Below are 20222 nucleotides of genomic sequence, written 5' to 3' on the forward strand. Positions count from 1 at the left end.
GTTCACTCGTATTTCTTCACCACCCAAGTATTCCTTTTTAAGAATAGGACGCTTCGCGTTGTAACATTTGGTCACGTCCATTTCCAAACCATCATGCACGGAACGTCGTCCCTGGGCTCTGCAGGGGAGTGCGTTCCCCCAGGGCTACGGCCCCGTCCTCGAGGAGCCCGTGGTGAACCCCGAAGGCTCTCGGGTCTTCTGGCTTGTTGGGGACTGTGGACAGGCCCCCGTCCTGGAGGCTCGGGGCTCTCACCTGGGAGACGGGTGCACCCTCCTCACAGCCACGTTCGGTCCATGTTTTGTCAAGTCCCCAGGGAAACTCAAATGTTAGCACATATCCTAATAGGCTCTATTGTCCTGTCCGTATTTGAGTGGCTTTGCTCCTGCTGTAAATCTGGCGTCTGTTGTCAACCCGTGCCTTCATGTCAAGGTGACTTGTAACTGGGGCAAAGGGGCTGTCGTGCATCCCTGTGAAAGGTCTGTGCAGAGGGGACAATGGGAGGGGAGCCGGGGCACGTCCGCAGTGGATGAGGTGGGGAGGGGCAGGGGGTCATGGAGCCTCCGTGGGGGGCACGGGGTGGGGCGCGGGGCACACAGGAGGGGGCCCTCCTGGGTCAAGCGTACATTCCCTCCGGAGAGGTCAGCGTCTGTGGCCCAGGCACTCAGGGACCCAACGAGCCTGTGCCTGCCCCCGCGGAGCTCACACTCTCCGAGGGGAAGCGAGTTGTGACCAGAGCGGCCCGAGGGGACATAGCAGGTGCCCTTACAGGTGTGACGCAAGCAAGCGTGGGGGCGAGGGAAGGGGAGGGACCACACTCTGTCCAGGCCCTCGCTCACGTCGTGCCCCAGGTGAGAGACAGACGTCACCGGGAAGGTCTCGGCGGGAGGCTCAGCCCCACGCAGACCCGCAGACCCGCAGAGACACCGCCTCCCTGCCCCGAGGGCCGTGGCGACTCTGGGGAACATCGCCGTGTAATTACGGGGCACGTGACTGTGAGTGGACAACCCTCTCTGCTGAGTTTTAATTTATACTCATTTGCTGAAGCCTTACTCTTTCGCATAATAAACGCTTTGGTGAAAATGTGTGTATTCGGGCTTTATTTTGGCAGTCCGGCCGGTGACGGTAATTTAGTCGTCGGGCAGTCCGTCCGGTGCCCTTGTCAGGGGACAAAACTGACTTCCGGAGAGCAGCGTGGCTCCCTGGGGGGCACAGGTGGCCACAGGCGTGCCCGGGGGCCCGGAGTGCCTCCATCTGGGTCGGTGGCCGCGCCTGGAGGCCTTGAGTGCAGTACCAGTGGGCAGCGTCAGGCTGGGCCAGGCCTGTGGGAGGTGGGGGGCAGGAGTGCAGGGCTTCCGGCTCCGTGCCCAGCTGGTGGCAGAGGGAGGCCAGTGAGCAGCCAGTCAGCAGAGTCTGGGACTTGCAAACAGCCGCTCATGCCACTGCCCCAAACCTCAGTCTTGTGGGGTTCGGGGAGGGCCGGAGGACGACAGAGGTCTTCTTCCGTCAGGTTCCCTCTAAAAGTAGTGGCTGTACGCGAGGCCCCAACTCATCAAGCTAGCAGTTAATATCGGGTCGTGTTTGAGATCAGAAGCCAAGATCGTGGCTGTTAAAAGCCCCCCCGAGCACCTAGGATTCCGGCAGGAGTGCTGTGCATCTCGGGCCCCGGGTGAAACGCGTAACAACTCCCGAAGAGAAGGCATCCAATTTGTAATCCGGCCTCGTAGGGGGAATTCAATTCCATTCAACAAATATTTACCCTGCACCTACCTATTTTCCGTGCCCAGCACTTTACAAGCCACCCGGGAGGACAGAGAAGTACCACCACAGGCTTAGGGGTTTGAAATTTTGCCGCTGGATTCCAGAGAAGAGCAGCATCCCACGGCTGTGTCGCGACACACAGGGGCCAGGTGGGGAGGGGTGGCTGCCAGCGAAGGGGTGCGGACAGAGCCCGCTAAGCTACCGGAGAAGCGGGCAAGTTTCACGGGCGGAAGGCCTCGGAGGAGGGACAGAACGTAGGACGGCTGATGACAGCCAGCCCTAATTATGTAACCTGGTCACGAGGCAACGGGACAGGAAATGGGTGTTGTGTGGCGTTAGCGGCCTTGAGTCTAAGACAACAGATGGCCCCTTTTGGGTTGCCACTCCCTTTGTCTTCTACTCACCGGGCACCCGAAGTCGGATTCATCTGTTAGTCAAAGTGAGTCAGCCTCACACGTCAGACCTAGTTTCAGGGTCCGCGGAGTTACACGCAGGCCGTGTGACCCATATGTATGGCTGGCTTGAAAACAAGAGTTTGGCCCAGTTCCGTCAACGATTTGGCTCAAGAGGCAGGGAGGAAAGCCAGCAGCGAGGTGTGGGTGCCACAGCTGACCTGGGTGGGCAAGGGCACTTACTGGACCACAGGCAAGACGCCCGCACGCACAGAAGAGCCAGCTGGGTGAGAGCGACAAGTGCTGGGGGGAGGAGCCCCAGGGTCAAGGGGAGGCATTCCCAGGTGCCGCCCAGTTTCTGCCCTTCCTAGGGCCTGGGGCTCCCCCCTCCAAAGCACAGCTGGATTCCTTCCATCCCAAGAAGCTACTGATCGACTCAGATGTGCCGCCAACTTATTTTACGTAAAAAAAAAAACCCAACTCTTAACATAAACATCCATGGTAAGATGCAGCCCTGTTTCGTAAGTGTTAAAATAGGAAGATGGGTTTTAGAACAAAGGAAGGCCGCTCACTTGCATTGAGGAACCACGGACGCGTTGTGTGTGCATGTAAATTAAAATGGAAGCTTTCGGTATTTTTAAAAACCTGCATCACTTTGTCGTCACTGAAGCTAGGTAGGGTGTGGATATTTCTGATCAAGTTTTCTTCTTCCTGGAGTATGCCCTAAGAACAGAACGGTCACCGAAGCCGGGTTGGGCAGGGACAAAAAGGGCAGGTGATCAATTCAAGCTAAGAGGAGGTCCCAAGGGGACTCCAAGCCTGGCCATTCGGTCGGCTGTTCAGCTGTAGCTGTAGACCTTGTCCCTGTCCACAAGAACTCATGATGCATTTTGGCAGCCTGGCACCGGACATTTCTGTGACCCTACGACTGAGTTCTAACTACGGAGGTCCTGCATCTTCGAGCGCTCGTTTTTGGAGAAAGGAAAGGCAGCAACAGAGCAGATGTCATCGACACCCTCTCGCGGGGAATTCAGCTTGGCCGATGCCAAGCGGAAGTGGGTTAGCACGTAACTCCCTTTTTAACAAGGTCTACAGGGTGATGATAATCAGGTACTTTATCCCCATTCTGTAGGGATGGCTTTTGCCTTCTGAGGTCTTTCTCATGCTGGCGAGCGAGCAGGTCAGTCTCTACCAAACAGAAGATTTGTTAAGGACTCCGCAAATTGCTTTAAGGGATAAACTTCCCAAACTTACATGCAAGCTACAAACCCGAGGGGTGGGATAGCAGCCTAGCCGGGTTACATCAGGGGACAAGAGGAACCCAGATCGGCCTTCCCATTCCGGGCCCTTCAGAGGGTGCAAGCACGTCTTGAGACAACAGCGGTCTCCTACTTCAGGGAGCACATCCCGTAGACCCGGGTCGCACACGGTCGCGAGACAGGGAAGTTAGCCTCCCAAAGCTCTTCAACAAGCTGATGTTTGCTTTCTGTGGGAAATACGCTTTAGGATTCGGATTTTCAGGGGCACCTGGGTGGCTCGGTCGGTCGAGCATCTGACCTTGGCTCTGCTTTGTAAGTTCGAGCCCCGCGTTGGGCTCTCTGCTGTCAGCCTGGGGCCCGCTTCAGATCCTTCGTCCCCATCCCTCTCTGCCCCTCCCCGGCTCCTGCTTTCTCTCTCAAAAAATAAACATTAAACGAAAAGAAAAAGCCTCAAATTTTCATTCAACAAACTGCATTCCAGACGCTAAACGTGAACTCGTATAAGCTAGAGGGAGTGGAGTTGAGTTGTGGGCCCTCTGACAGGAGAACCAGATGCCAAGTCCGGGGCTAGCTCCTTTCAGAGAACCCTCAGGGAGTGGGTGTTCAGGATGTGGCAGGAAACATTGGAGGGGCACCAAAGAGTCTAAAGAGCGAAGGGTGGAAAGGTCAAATTCAATACCTGGCCTGCCATCAAAGACACAAGAGAAATGGGAGCCCTGAAGGGTGATCTTGCAGGACCAGTCAAGGGCCTGTGGCTTTGGTCACACAAAGCCCTGGGGTGCGAGGAGACTACCCTGAACCCTGAGGGTCTGGGGAGGGAGAGAGGTGTGGCGGCCACAGCACTCCAGGGGACACAGGAGGAAGCGGGCGGTAGGACCCAGGGTGGGGGTGGGCTAGGAACCAAGGTGCCTCCAGTGCCTGGGACCCCTGAGAGCCCCTGCTGGAAAAGACCAACTGGAAGGCGTATGCGATGGTCTGTGTGCGGGAAGCGTCCAGAATACCAACACGAGAGTGCAAGGAAACTCCAACAATGTGAAAACACTTGGAAAATGGTTTAATGATGTTTTACAACAGAAACGAACTGTACAGTTACAGTAAGTTTAATATATATATAAAAATTACAGCAGACAAATGCATCTACACAAAATCTACCATTTCATTCTGAAACACTGTCACCTACGCAATCTCTCCCAAGCCTACAGCCCCGGTGGGAGGCCCCAGGAGGGGGAATCATATAAAGGGCACTTTTCAAGAGACAGCACCGCTCATATTCCCCACCACCTCCTCAGGCCTCGGGAGGCACATCAGCTAATTCCCCAAAATGTGAAGTTGCTTGCGTTTTGGGTTTTCAAAATCCAGAAAACGTGTGTTTCCCAGGGGCCCAGATAACAAGGTCCCCCGAAATCCGGGTTATCAGCAGATTCTTAGAAAACATTCCTATCCGAGGGGAAATGGCTAACCAGGCACTCTGGGGCAGTGAGGCTATACAAGAGCCACCCAGATTGCAAAGTTACCTAAGGAGAAATGTAAAAGGACTCCCAATCAACTACTTAGGAATTGTCACTGCCTCATTAAAGCTGCTGGACAATTTTGGAAAGAATCATTTACACCACATCGTAAGTTTCCACAAAAGAGAACTCAAACTCACATTTTAAACTTAAGTACATAAAACAAAAGTTTTGGGAGGCCAAGGGGCCAATACCCCTTATGACCCTCCCTCGACAACAGTGGAAAAACACCCCTGAATCAATATTAAAAAAAAAAAAAAAAAAAAGAAAGAAAGAAAGAAAAAAAAAAGTCAAAGGAAGAAAAGAGAAAGGTGGCGGTGGTGGGGGGAGTTAAGATATTTAAAGACAGAGAGAGAAAAAAAAACCCAAAACATCTTTAGGAAAACACGATCACGGTCTCTTTAAAACAAAACAAAATCCCTGTCGGGAACGGTAATCAGCAAATATGCAATCCAAATTGAACCCGGTGGAAGTTTATTACTGAATATTATGTACACTCAGAACTTTTTCATTTTCTTTTTTATTATGAACACCTAGGCAGTGAAAACTGTTATGTTAATACATACATAGACACACCCAAAACATACAAAAATACTATTATTTCAAACTACTAAGAATAGGACAGTTCAGTTATTTCCATGCTATGACTTTAAGAGCATTACACTGAAACAAACAAGAAGTTAAACGACATTTTTTTTTTTTTTAATATCCCAGAAATATACCAAAATATACATCTAAGCTTTGGAATTACTGAGGTTACACTAATGCAAGTGCTGGGTAATCGTACTTAATACACAAGTCTAAGGTTCTGCAGGAAAGAAATCATCTTTGGTATCTGCATCAGGCTAATATTATTAACATTTGGATTTTGCTTTGGGATAGAGCTTGTATGACCCTAGAACCAAATACCCGCCCCGCCCCCAATCAACTGAGATTAAAAAGATCCATGTAAAAAGTTCCTTCATTTGCAAGCCCCCCCACCCCCACCCCCGAGTTAAAAAGTCACAGGCATCTACCTAGCACAAAGGTTGTGAAATACAATGCATAGTTGCACAGTGGTGCTGCAGAAAGGAAACCAACTACGGTAAGGAGAAACGAAAAGCTCGATAATCATTCTGCACGTTTTCTCACAAACAGGGCAGAGCCACTTCCAAGCAGTTCCAGTAAAGGAGAGAAGAAAAGGCTTAGAAGGGCACCTTGGCGTGTACTCACTGTCATGACCCCAGAGGTCCAAGCACCCAGCAGAGCAGCCAGTCCTGCACCAGTGTCTTCAACGTCCCCCCACTCTGTGGGTCCGGCGGCCCGGCAGCAGGCCTTGGCCTCCCAGCTCCCCCGTGCTAAAAGCCCCTGTGGTGACCGTGGTTGCTGGGGGGGTGGCTCATCACGGCGATGGCGGCTTTTTTATTGTTTTGGAAAATCTGAAATGCCAATTTGTTCCACGGCACGTTCACAGGTTGGCCAGAGCAAAACTACCAAGGACGCACCTCTGCAAACCCGAGCACATGGAAAACAGACCCCCTGCCCTTCCCGTGGGTCACAGCCCCCCACCCCCACCCCTAGCCTCACTCCTCTAAATGCCAGGACGCCACAGACTGGATTGATGCTGAAGACTTCTCTTTTCTTTGGTTTTTTTGTTTGTTTTGAGTTTATACAATCATTAAGGAATCTTTGGTTTTGGCTGGAAATTTAAAAAACAAAACAAAACAAAACAAAGAAACCACCCTCCCCTGGCTTATAGCAGCAGTATTAAGACCTGGCAAAGCTTTCTTTCAACACTGGGGGTGGGAATTGAAGGCTGGGAACTACATTCAAAGAAAAGGTGAAAGGGCTGGGGATGCAGCTTCTAAAGAGCCCGTCGGATACAAGATTGTCAAATAATAACAATATTAATAATAATAAAAACTTAAATATTTGGATTTATTATTATTATTTTTTTGGTCATGACAAAGGAAAAAAAGTGAAATGTGTATGCAGCAGTCAGCTTAAAGGAGCCTTTGGTGTCTTTTTCCCTTCCACCCAAAGTCCTGAAAATGAGCAGAACCCTGAGGCCGCAGAGGGGGACAGGACGCTCCCACCCCAGCAGGCGGGGGCGGGGAGAGCTGGCCAGCCCCCGGAGACAGGGTGGCAGGGAGAGCGGATGTTGAGAGACCTGCGAAGACCCCCTTGCAACGAAAAGAAACAGAAGATTGCAATTTGCCCTCGGTTTGCAGTAGCTTTTCAGCAGCGACATTCAGAGGCTTTAGGAGGTCCCACCCTAGGCTGCAGGTCCTGTGGTGCTATAGGCCAGAGTTCAACGTTACTTAGAGGAGGGGGGGCGGACTTGGCAACTCTGGAGGGTTGAGAAAGCTACAGCAAGTGACTCAATCACGAGTTAGAAATGAGGTATACGACAGTCCTGGACTTGGGGTGGCCGGAAGTCCCACCCTTACTCACCCAGCCTTTGCTATTACCATAGAGGGAGGAACTCGACCTGCGGTCTGACGCGGCTAACGCGGGAGGCCTCCCTCCCGGGACTGAGTAACGCGCTCAGGCGGACGGGAGAAGCCGGGAGAAGCCCGTCTGCCTCTCCCTCCGTCTCCGTCTCCGGGGGGCCACACCACCGATGCCGATGCCGCAGAGAGCCAACGCTGTGACACGCCTGCAAAGTCTTCCGCTCCCCCCGCCCGCCCCCAACATTTGCAGTTTTAAACACACCCGGGCTGGCATCGGTCCACTGGATTCTTAGAAAAGTTCCGTGCCTTCTGCAGACCTGGCATCCCCACACGCCTACAGCTACGGCCTTTCCTGACAGAACCCCCTCCGTTTCAGCCTCTGAAAGTGCATCTCCTTTCCTGCTGCGTTGTCAGACTCACGGACGGTGGGAGGGGGCCGGGGGCCGGGGGGGGGGGGCACGGCCTTCCCTCCACGGGGCTCTGTCCTTTTTCACGGTTTCATTCGAAGGAGATTCTAATTTTAAAGAAGCGTTTGGAGGTCTCATTTTTCACACGGCACTGTATCCGGCTGTCTGCCTGCAGACTTTGGGATATAATGTTAGAGAACTCAATGCTGCTGCCAGGTTATGAAAGAAGCCTTAAAAGCTGCTTTTGTAAGGTTGGGGCTGACTTAAAACAAGGATGAACAAGTAAACAAAGAAAACGCGGGGGAACTTTGCAGCAGACCTCAATGTTTTTTACAGTAAATTAACTTTCGGGGTCTGACCTTTTTGACAGTGTCCTGGGTCTGAACTAGAAGGTGGAGCCGGGGGAGGGGGGGGGCTGGAGCCCCGTGCCGAGAGGGGGCAGATGCAGCGACACAGAAAGAACCAGACACCGCGCCTGCCCTCCGCGACCCGTGCTCAAAGTGGTGTTCCATCACGCACACCTTGTTTCCCGTAACTTCTGTTTCAAGTGCTCTTATCTTCAATATCCCTATCACCTACTTACAAACCTATCTAGCGCTTTGAAAGGTCACACAATATTAATACCACTTTTATATAATGTCAGAACAATCAGATTATTAATAAAGCTTTCATGAAGTTCTGCAACCTGATCAATTTTTGACGGAATATTAAGAGAGTAATAAATGTCTTTTCCCTCTCTCCCTTTCTGTGTCCCATCAATAATACACCAAGACAATGAACTTCTCAACTCCCTAGAACCCATGTATAAAACCATTCTGGAATAATACAGCTCCCTGGGAGAATAAAGGAGTTTTGGTTTTCCATGTAATCCTGCTCTTGAAAATGCTTATCCTTTTTAAGTGACAGAACAGAGACAGCACATCTAGGGATCATCTGAACTCAAACAGGCTGTACTGGTTCTATTTATAAGTGTTAGATAAAGGGAAATAAAGAAAAAAAAAAACCTCTACCCCCATATTTTACGCCGCCCCCCCGCCCCCCAATTTGCCAGCAATTCTGAGAACATCACTGCTACACTGAGCAACTCTATCCATCTTTACAGAGCCAGCAGAGCGAAACAAAATTCATCTCTTTTCCGAAGCCAGGACAACCAAGACTTCCTTCAAAATGTGGGTAAGGGAGGAGAGAAAAGAGGGGAGAGGAAAAGGAAAGAGACATAGGTACAGCCTTTCCAAATTTCAGCCTTTCACTCCTATTCTCTCTGCCTGTTTTGAAAACGTAAGACTGAACAATGACATAGCAGTGTCTTTGGTACCTAAACCAAATCCCACTCGGGTTCGGTGAGACGGATGGTTCATTTAAAAATAACCTTTCTGGAGGCAGAGTCCATACCTGAACGTGGAGAGCCACGGCAGTCTGTCCCAGAGTATGGGCAGAAAGGGTGCTTTGACACTGCCCAAGCCAGCATTTCTCATCCACATTCCCACCGGGAACACCACTCTCCTCAGTCTCACCAACCTACCAGTCCCCAGAGGTCACGCCTTATCACACGCGTGAGGCAAGCAGGCTGGCTTTCAACTGCTCGGGTCGGTTTTACTTCTGTCTGCGTTTTTGGTCTAGACGGAATTAGCCTTGGCATGAGAAAAGGAAGGAGGGCTTTGCAATGTTGCCAACATGACAGAGGGTGACAAAAAAGAACCTGTTCCACTTCAGTCTTCCTAGTTGAGGATGCAGCACTTGTCTTTCCTTTCCGAATTAAATGGCGCATGCCTGCTTCGGCCTCCGTTTCTCAACCACACACCCACATGGATGTCCACACACGCGTCCTTCGCCCAAGCTCTCGCCACACAGAGAGGTAATGAATCCTAGGGAGGGACTGGCAGGGTCTGGGGGCAAGGGTGGCCATAGGAAGGGGCACACATGCCTTAGGGGACCCTGAAGCTAAAGCACCGCCCATGTGTAACCCACACGCTGCAGTGCAGGTCAAACCACGGAGAGGCCGACGAATCCCAAACCCACTGCAGAGATAATCAAGTTTCCTTTGGCAAGACAGATACGAGGAAAAACAAACACACATGAGCAACATTTTCCTTCTAACATAATCAATTTCTCCTCTCCCCACCCCAACCCTCCCTAACCCTATAAATTGTAACCTATAAACAGGATCCCAAATACATACAGCATCAATCATGTTTATCAACCGTAATAAACATCAGTTCAACTAAATGCTACAGCTAGAATTATTTCCACTATTTATAAAGGTTTTTTTCTTTTTTCTTTTTTTGGTTTTTAGATTAAAACCAGGTCTGTAACAATGCTAAGCTACGCTGAGGTATTTTATGAAGGTGCCAGAAGCTAGCTGTTACCCACCAGCGTTACCCTCACAGATTAAGGTATCACCATTCAAAAAGAAAAGGAAGAGGAGGAGGGGGCTGAAAGGAGCTCCAGATCACAGAATCAAAGTAGGATTCACTCAATTACTGCTATTAGAAAAGGCGGAGAGAAGCAGAGCCAAAACGAGGACCTAAGTGCTTCACGAATGAGGACAATTAGAAGAAAGCAACAGCTCACAAACCATATGGAAATCTGGGTGTAAACTGGACAAGTCTTGAGAAACAACACATTCCCTGCCTTCCTGATGAAATCCTCTCAAATGATCTTACTGGAAATCTCCCGGGTGTCCCATTTAATCTCTTTGGATTAACGAAAGAGTGAGGCAGAACAGGGCTGGTATCAGCTTTTAATGATAAAAGCGGTTTATTTATCCTACTCCTGTTCAAGCTCACATTTATACTGTGTGCGCCATTATGCCAACCTGCCTAATAGCGGATCTTAGTTATTTCTCTTAAAAGAATGGCAAAGATTCTTTTTCCTTCTCAAAAATGAAGGTAAATGCTAAGAAAGATTTACCATCTTAAAGTGTCATCTTCAAGATGTTTTAAGACTGAAAATGACTTCAAAATGGCCAGGGCTATGATTAGATGAACAGTGTCATACATTAAATGCTTTTTATGCGCATGTACAAAATGAACTCATCAATGGTTATGATCAAATGAATCCATCAACTGTTGCCCATTTGAATAACTTTAAATCTCAGGTCTTGAGAGCCATTTTCTTGGTAGCATGCAAGGTCTTTTAATATTTTCAGCTGCAATAAACACGGTTTGAAGAATGAACTTTAAATTCATCAATTTTAGATGCTGAATCGATGGAAAAGAATTTGGCCAAAATCTCATCATGAACTGTTGAGGCTCTTCTTCGACTGAAGGTTATCAAACCCTAGACTGACCTCTGGGGTGCCCCTAGGGGGTCTGACCCCGGCGGATACTGCCAGCAGGAGGTCTGGGCAGGCGCCACTCCTCACCAGCTCCCCACCGGCTCCCCAGGCTCCCCATCAGCGCTACCCACCAGCCCTGGGGCTCAGTGCACCCGGACGTCTCCCGGCTGGCACTTCTCCCTTTTCTTCCTATCTCAACGGGTTTACTTTTTTCTCGGTGAAGAAAGTTTGGGGAGGATGACATGGATTGGGAACAACTGTAGACTATGAACTACAAAGAGTTTCTTCTGTACGTTTATTATATACACTGACTGCAATGTTTACTATCAGGGTTTGGAGCTTCAAGTATCTACAAATATGATTTCCTATATATGCAAATGTATCCAGCTTTCCCAGCAATTTAAAGAGAAAATTTAATGTTAAAGATTGGGCTGACCTTAAATCTTGTGTCAAGAAAATATCTGTGCTTCTGGATAATACAGACAAGATCCCCCCATCTTCCCAAATACATGAGGGATAACAGGGCAAAATAACATAAAAAAGAGGTATAATTGTGCTTTTTTTTTTTCCCCCAACAATGAATGAATTATGTAGAACAAAACAGCATCGTCTCACAAAAAGTCTTTTAATTAACCTTATTTTCCCTTAAAAAAAAAAAAAAAAAAAGGATCGTTAACTTCTAATAATGCTACCATGAAGTACAAATAGGTATGGTCCTACACGAAATGAAAGTTGGATTCCTTTGGTTCCGTTGCTGGAGTAAGAAGTTGAGTAAATCGGGATGGTATTGGTCTTTCTTATCAGATAAATAAAAGGAAGCGTGTATTGTGTCAGGTAATAGAGATGAACATTGTGTTAATTCTAAAAAGCTGCTTATGTAATTCGGAAACATTTAAACTAATATGTAGCACTCAACTTATTTCTTAAATCAGGAACAATAATATTGTTCCAATAAGAAGCCCTTTTCTAGGTCTTTCTGCTCTGTCCTTCAGATTCACACAGGGTATAAATAAAGTTCATGACCAAATTGCACTGCTTGTGATAAGCAGGATTCAATTACATTCACCACTCCCTGGGGAGGGCCCATTACCATGGGCAAATACAGAAATATAGTATCACTATAAATGCATTCAGAATTAGTCTTTGGTTTAGTATGTATTCACCAAATTCAGGGAGGAAATAAAATCTGCATAAACATGGCGGGGGGGGGGGGGGCGGTGAAGAAGAAGAATGTACAATGAGTTCTGATGACCCATCTGGCCCAAACGCTTAGAAATGCAGAAACTACCAAACACCTCCTTTTGGTCAAATGGCCCCCTTCATTTCCAGACTTTCCCATATAAGGTGGTTCAAAGTCAAGTCTGAGTACCTTAGCTTAGGAGATTCACTCAATTCAAAAAGCATTTCTTGAGATGATAACTATAATATAAAGTAAAAAAGGACTAAAGGTTGAGTCATGAAGCCATATGACCAGCAAAATGTCCAGGGATGGTGGTGGGGAGTGATTTTAAGCTAAATACCTATCAACAAACTGTTTTAGTGTTTTCCTGTATACACGTACAAATGTACCTTTCATTTTACAACTTGTCTTTAAATAAGAAAAGAACGAGAACATTTTTAAATGTTACCTTTGTCTAAGGATTTCTTTCTTTTAAGCACGGGTTTTTATGCTGGTTTAAGGTTTATCCTCATGAAGTGATCCACACACACGCGAAGAGGCAGAATCCCCTTATCCCAGGCTGACTAGAGAACACAGACAGGGCAGAGAATAGAAGCCCATCGTCCTGACATTTAAAGCTTAGTATCTTTAAAACATTAAAGTCCGTTGGTGAACCTTGTTTAGGAGCGGGAGCATCTTTTGAACCACACAGGAAAACACACACGCAAGCACAGCCTTTCTTTGCCCTTCCTTTTAATCCACTGGGTTTGAGTCTCTTAGGACTCCACACTTCCTTTGGCAGCAGTTTTGGGAAATTAATGCTATAACCTCTAATCTGGGACGGTGGGTATCAGCATTTCCCTCCCTGAATCCTTCCTCCTAACTTACCACTCCCGGGGGGGGACTCATTTATAATGGGCAGCTACTATTAGTGATAGCCCTAAAACCATTTGCACAGACTAAAGTTAGAGATGTCAAGTTGGGATACAAGATTAAACTGAACAACATCAGAGAAGATGGAGGAGAGAAAAATTAGTAACCGACACTGCCATTCTATTTACACACCGAACTAAATACACTAGTTAAAATCAAGTTAATGTCTGCCCAGAGGATATTACAATTAACCAACATAAAAGATTAAAACAAGCAGCAACTTTTATATAAAATAAAGACAAATGAAACAAGAAATTGTCAGTAGCATCTATCTCCTCAATGTGTCTGAAATGCACGTTATAAACTAGTCCATTAGTACAGCAGCTTGCTAAAAATCGACTTTGGTTCAAGCTTAGTTAAAAAAAGAAAACAAACAAACAAAAAAACGACAACATAAAAAAAAACACACCACACATAAAAAAAGGTGGATGGACATTTGTTAGTTTCCCTGCTTGCAGTTCACTGATTTTGGAGGGATTTTAGGGAAGGTGAACGGTGAGAAGAGGAAATTTAGGTTGATAATTAAATACTCCGTGAAATAAAACAGGAAGACAGAAGCAACAAAAGAAAAATTAACAGAGGGACTAAATCCGTTTCTGGCCATTTAATATTAAGGTGCCTGTCTCCCCCTTGGACGATCACACACAAAAATACACGCTGTATCTGTATCACTGCCTTTCCCAACACTGTGAAGAGACAAACACACAGACTCCAAGCTCTCTCGGGGACATAAGCAGAGCAATCAGAACGAAAACGACCTGTCCACTCTCTCTCAGACCCTAGCTCCAAAGGGGGGGAAGTGCAGTCTTGGGCCACTGGAGATAAAAGCAGGCAGCCACAGATACCAGACGGGAACCTGATCTCCAATAAGAGCGGGGGCTCAGACGAGCCGCATCGCAGGGATCCAGTCGTCCGGGAAATGTTCTGGGACAGACAAAACATCATAATAGTACGCTGACGCAAAGGGGAACTGAATTTCCAAGTTACCCTCATTCCTCTTCATCTACTTCCATAAACTCTTCCTTTCGACGGGCTCATTTGCATCGTCTAGAAACACCCTGAAAACAATTCCGGAAGCTAATCACTTTCTACAGCGTATAGCGAGACGTGTATTGCCGTTCCGATCTACCGAGCTGGAGCGTCACTAATAAACCAAGGAGACACTTGAGGTGTGTGCAAAGTTCCTGCTCAAAGTCCTTCAAAGGTTCTGAGACCCCGTGCCCAGCTAGTAAGTGCATTCTCCAGTCAGGGAAGCAAGGAGAGTCTTAAGGTTAGAGGACGTTACACGTCGTCCAGCGAAAAGGAAGTCTGCGGCCACCGGAAAAGGTGGGAGCCTCAGACTCTTCCCATCACACCTCTTTGGGGGATACGGACTCGATGGCAACAGTCTAGGGGAGTTCCTTCAGAACACAACAGAGGGGAGGAGCTTCCCGATTTCAAGAAGTCAATTCGCTCTCTGCTAAGTAAATGAAAGGAAGTCTGAATGAAAAACTTTCACAAAATGGAAACAAACAAACACACACACCAACAGTAGGAGCATTTCTCAGGAGACAGGGAATCAGGAGAACCACCAAGTCAGGTGTCTGCAGTAGTCTTTGCTCTTCGGAACCAGATCCTGCCCTGCGACACACGCGGCCGTCTCCACGGACAGCAGACGCCGCCCCGTTGCACCGCAGGATCTGGGCCTCGGGGTCATTCAATGATCCGGGGTGAGTGAGAGCTACAGTTCAGCAGGAATCGCTTCCTACACAAAAGTGCTCCGAAGGCACCACCTGATGGGGGAGGGGGCGTGTGTGGAGCGGGAGTGTTTGCACACACTGCCATCAGCTTCTGCACCAAGCCTCTTGCATAAGTGGCAAAAGAAAATAATTTTCTAGCACCTCTGTAAGAGTCATCAAGGATAAGGAAACCAGCAAGAACATTCCCCGCAGTTAAGAACGTAAGTCTCCCCTTACCCCCAAACCCTCCCTCCCCACAGTGTGGGAGCTCACTGAAGTAGGATCCAGGAGCAAGAGATAAACATGTCCAAACTATATATATATATAAAAAACAATAACAACAACAACAATAATAATAGAGATACAGTAATACAGGCCTGCCTAAATTGTACCAGTTAAGAAAGGAACCCCCAACACAATTGATACGATTATAAACACCTTGTTATGACTTACTGGCCTGTACAACAGACCCATAAAAATGATTTTTTTTTTTTTTTAAGAAAAAAAGAAATTTAGACAAACAAGAAATCCCCTTCCTATATCGGAATTGGTAACCCACCTTAACTTGTCATCATGACTGCTGGAAATGATAAGTAGTCCTTTCACTTATGTTTTTGTTTTTGATTTTTTGTTTCTGCTTTTTTTTTTTTTTTTTAATTTTTGGTTAGAAAGTTCTCCAATCCATGAAGCAATCCTGAAAAGACAGTGTTTTATTACAAAATTAGGCAAATGTTGTCCTGTCTCCATCCTTTTTTTTTTTTTTTTTTTTCCTCTGGTAGGCGTTTTTCTCCTTTTCTCCCTTCTCTCCCTTGCTTGCTGTTGAAACATGGCAAGAGGAAGCCAATCACATTGTTCAGTCTCGGCCTGGCTGGCAGGCCACTCGCGCGGCAGGTGGCAAAGGCTGGTGGCAGGCCCCGCGCGGCCCCGCTCACTGTGCCTTGGAGGCGGTGGTGGTGGTGGAGGCGGCCCCGCTGGCAGAGGCCACCGTGAAGAGAGAGTTCTGGATGGACTCGGCGGACGCGGAGGTGGCGTGGAGGCTGGCTACAGGCCCAGAGTTCCCTGCGGAGGCTGCGGCGGCGGAGACCAAGCTCACTGGGTTGCTGGTGAGCAGAGAGAGGTTCTGAGGGTTCAGGAACAGGGGGGCAGTCACGATGTTGGGGGCTCCTCCCGCATTGGCAAATACCAGGTTCCCAGTCGCATCCAGTGACGTTATTGGAAGAGAGCCACCAGAAGCGAGAGCTACAGACAAAACCCCCCCCAAACAGGCAGAAAAGAGAATGTTAAAACCATTCTAGAGAAGCCAAGTAACACATCAAGGGTGCTGAGGCTTCGTACAGCCCAGGTGGAAACGGTGCAGCCCTTAATTGACTTGTGTTCTTCACATACTGCCATCCTGTCAGCAAACGAAGTTTCCTTATGATTTTGAAAGCACCTAAATAGGCTGAAATTCTAACTAATTTAACGAGCACAAGCAGGACAGGGGAGAGGGGAGAGTTAAGAACTGTCTAATGAATCAGAGCTACGCTGCCATCTCAGAACCTCAACTCTATTCCATCTTCCTGCAAGTATTTTTAAATCTGGTCGTTTTGTTTTTAATGAAGGTTGCCGATTGTAACCCTCTTCCACTCAGAAGACAGACTAGCTACGGTGATGGGGGCAGTAAAATATAATTAGCTTTTATCAAACTCACTGGCATTATTGATAAATTTGAGCATTTTGGTACGATGGACAAGATAAGAACCACCTTTCAAGATGACCTTAGTTCTAAAATAATTACATATTACCAAATACGGTGTAAGGTGAAGTTAATTTTTCACTTGCTGAGGCATCACATTTGATTCCTAGGACTTACACAAAGGAGAATGAGGAGGGCAGTAGAGATGTACGGACGCGGTGGCCTCAGGGGGTTATCCAAGGTTGGGACTTGCTTCCATGCATGAGAATTGCTCTTTTAATGCTGTTCCATTACAGCACCCGAATTACTCTTCCACAGAAGGCATTAATGGACTTTACTTTTAAATAACTGGCACTCTCATTTAGTATCTTTTTCTGTTATCTGGCAACCCTTCCAATATCCTCCCACCCATATAACTACATTTTCACATGTAGGTTTGAGGGGGTTTCTAATGGCATCATTTGGTTGATATCTGGGGCACCCAGTTGGCATAGTCGGAAGAGCGTATGACTTTTGATCTTGGGGTTGAGCTAGAGCCCCACTTTGGGTGTAGACATTACTTAATAAATATTTTTTAAATTGGGGGGGAGGGGGCACCTGAGTGGCTCAGTGGGTTGAGCACCCAACTCTTGATTTCAGCTCAGGTCATGATCCCAGGGTCATGCGATAGAGCCCCAACGTCGGGCTCCGAGCTGGGCACAGAGCCTGCTTAAGATTCTCTCTCTCTGTCTCTCTCTATCCCTCTCCCCTGCTCACACTCTCTCTAAAATAAAAAAAATAAGAAAAAGTAAAATTCCAATAAATCTAGATTAAAAACTTTGGGCTGATTTCATATATAACGAAAGCTAGAGGGACTGACTTGGACATGATCATACAAAGAGCACAGATCGGTGAGATTTGGTGCAGCTTTAAGTTTTCTGAGATTCTAGGTTCAGGGGCATAGGATAGTTCTAGATATTCCCAGACAGTACTTGTTTTATATTCAGCTGTGCCCTGGGGAAGGCATTTGCCTTTGTAGCATCACTAAAGCCCAGAGGTTTCCTCATGTAAGAGCAAAAGTGATTTATCACAAATCTTATGCCAAAAAGAAATCCTTGTATACCAAAAGGTTTACGGCTCTAACCATCAATTTTATATATGATTTCATCAAGGAGAAAGTCAATATAATGTAAGGTAATCATTCTAATGATATATTAGAAGAAATCATTCTAATATATATACAAAGAGTATTTAGAAATATATAATATATTTAGAAGAAATATGTATTCAGCCATCTAAATGACCAAATTGGTATTTCTCAGATATATCTGGTCTACATCCACAGTTCCTGAAAACACTTCAGAGCCAAAACCATGAAACGGGTCTTGATATCAGTGAAGGTGACTTTTGGATGCCACCCAAGGGCGGGGACGGGTTGCCCCTAGGACCAACCGTGTGATCTGAGGGTTGGAACTTTTAGTCCCACCCCCAACCTCACATGATAGGAGGGGGACATGGAGTCTGAATCAGCCAAAGGCCAATGACTTCTTAGTCAATCATGACTGTGTCATGAAGCTTCCGTAAAAACCCAGGGGGACAGCTTTGGGGTCTTGTCTGGAGAGCCTCCACTCCTGGAGAACCAGAATACTTCTATGCGCCACTGAGCCAGACCTCAAACTCCACTGAGGACAGAAACTCCTCTGTTTGGGACCTCATCCTATGTATCTCTTTATCTGGCTGTTGATTTGCATACTTTATCATATCCTTTAATGAACTGGTAAGTGTGTTTCCCTGAGTTCTGTGAGCCGCTCTAGCCAAGTAACAGAATCAATCTAAGGAAAAGGTTGTTGGAACCGCCAATCTGTAGCTGGTCAGAAGCATAGGTAATAATAGCCTGGGCTTACCACTGGTGTCTGAAGGGGAGGGAGGAACAGTTTGGTTGGACTGAGCCCTTACCCTGTGGAATCTGATGCTATCTCTAGGTAGACAGTGTCAGAGTTAAGTTAAAGTCTCAGATACCCTGCTGGCCTGCAAGGCTTGCTTGGTGTTGCGGGGCATGTTGAAACTGGGTCCAGGAAACCCAGAAGTGTAATCTAATCTAAGTCATGTCTTAGGTTTGTCTGTAAGTCATATTCTCTATAGTATACTGCAGAGATATCATCCATGAAACACTAATCTTAACTGAGGTTGGCTAAGAGCTTATTTTTGGCCCCAGGAGCTCTCATATAAGTATGAACCATTCAAATTTTAAGACACACACACACACACACACACACACACACTCTCTCTCTCTCTCTCTCTCTCTCTGATTTATATAGTGATGTCTCAAATTGTTTTCCTGAGTCACGTAACATAGCATCTTAGCATATAAAGCTCAGAAGCTAAATAAGGCAAACCCTTCACATACGGAATGAATGGATTTAGACCCATTTTAGACTGGATAGCATGCGAAGGCCAAAAGAGACCCAATGGGCTTGGAAAAGAGACAATCCAAGAGAATATACATTCTGAACTGATGGGGATATACAAAGGGCAGAACCTAACAATTAAAAGTACTCTTGAAGTCTATATAATGTGCTCCAAGGATAATCCTTATAGGACCTTCTCCTATGTGGCTCTCATACGTGGGGGTGGGGGTGGGGCTGGGGACTGGGGAATTTATCTTGGTGGTGTTTACGTGGGGATGGGTCTTGGATGACTACTTAGATGAATTTATCAGGGGGAAATTCTGCCTCGAAGTCTATTCACATAAGAAGATAAATATCAGCATAACAATTCCTGTTATTTTATTTGTTTTTTTGTAATATTCCAAACTAAGCATATTTGCTGTTCTTACAAATTAACACCTATACTTCTTGTAGAAAGTAGAAGGACTTGTAGAAGTCCTTTTTTTCACAAGGACATTTTCTTGGTCCTCAAGTTAGCATGGTCAATTCAACCACCTTTCCCCATCACCTTTACCTCTAGCAAAGCAAACGTCCCTCATTAAAAACAAACAAACAAACAAACAAACAAACCCAAAGGTCTAAGTAAGGGGCAAAATTCTACTGACCTTGAATAGTTGCCAGTGTACTGTTGCTCATGAGAGCCGGGCTGAGAGCACCGCCCAGGGTCCCTGGATTGAGACTGAGTAAGGCACCTCTGAAAGTCCAAAAGAGCAGTCACTTTGTTACAATGTAGGCACATCTGTCATTTTGACAATACACCCAAAGGAATAAGAAAAAGGAAAATGCAGCTGGGGAAGTACATGGAAATATCTGTTATTCTCCTTGTGAGAATAAGCTTTGGTTACTGCCTTCTTTTGACGCTTACTTGTACAAAGCGAAACGAGGATATGATCCACACAAAACCTAAAACCTGCAGAGTCATGCTGACTTTTCTTCGAATTACCTCATTCTTGGGGCGCCTGGGTGGCTCAGTAGGTTAAGTGCCCGACTTCGGCTCAGGTCATGATCTCATGGTTTGTGAGTCTGAGCCTCATGTCCGGCTCTGTGCTGACAGCTCAGGGCCTGGAGCCTGCTTCGGATTCTGTGTCTCCCTCTCTCTCTGCCCCTCCCCTGCTCGCGTCCTGTCTGTCTCTCTCTCTCAAAAATAAATACACATTAAAAAAAATTAAAAACAAAAAATGAATTACCTCATTCTTTTTTTCCCCCCAAAACAAAACGAAAAGATGCCAGAGAAAGGCACATATTGAAAAAGGAATCCTTCCTGTTCGATAATACAA

At 46.9% G+C, this 20222-nt stretch overlaps 1 protein-coding gene across 1 annotated transcript in view; it reads right to left on the bottom strand.

Annotated features, from left to right (window-relative positions):
- Nucleotides 1–15142: 15142 nt before the first annotated feature.
- The window catches only part of POU2F1 (POU class 2 homeobox 1), a 76289-nt gene continuing 71209 nt past the window's right edge, over nt 15143–20222 (bottom strand). The window contains exons 16-17 of the mRNA XM_053909494.1: nt 19551–19639; nt 15143–16083 (exon numbers count right to left, since the gene is read on the bottom strand). Coding sequence (XP_053765469.1) covers nt 15773–16083; nt 19551–19639 — 400 coding nt within the window. The 3' untranslated portion in view covers nt 15143–15772. The remainder of the gene's footprint in view (nt 16084–19550; nt 19640–20222) is intronic.

This window comes from Panthera pardus, unplaced genomic scaffold (assembly GCF_024362965.1).
Source record: "Panthera pardus isolate Hobbes unplaced genomic scaffold, ASM2436296v1 HiC_scaffold_21, whole genome shotgun sequence".
NCBI classification, from domain to species: Eukaryota; Metazoa; Chordata; class Mammalia; order Carnivora; family Felidae; genus Panthera; species Panthera pardus.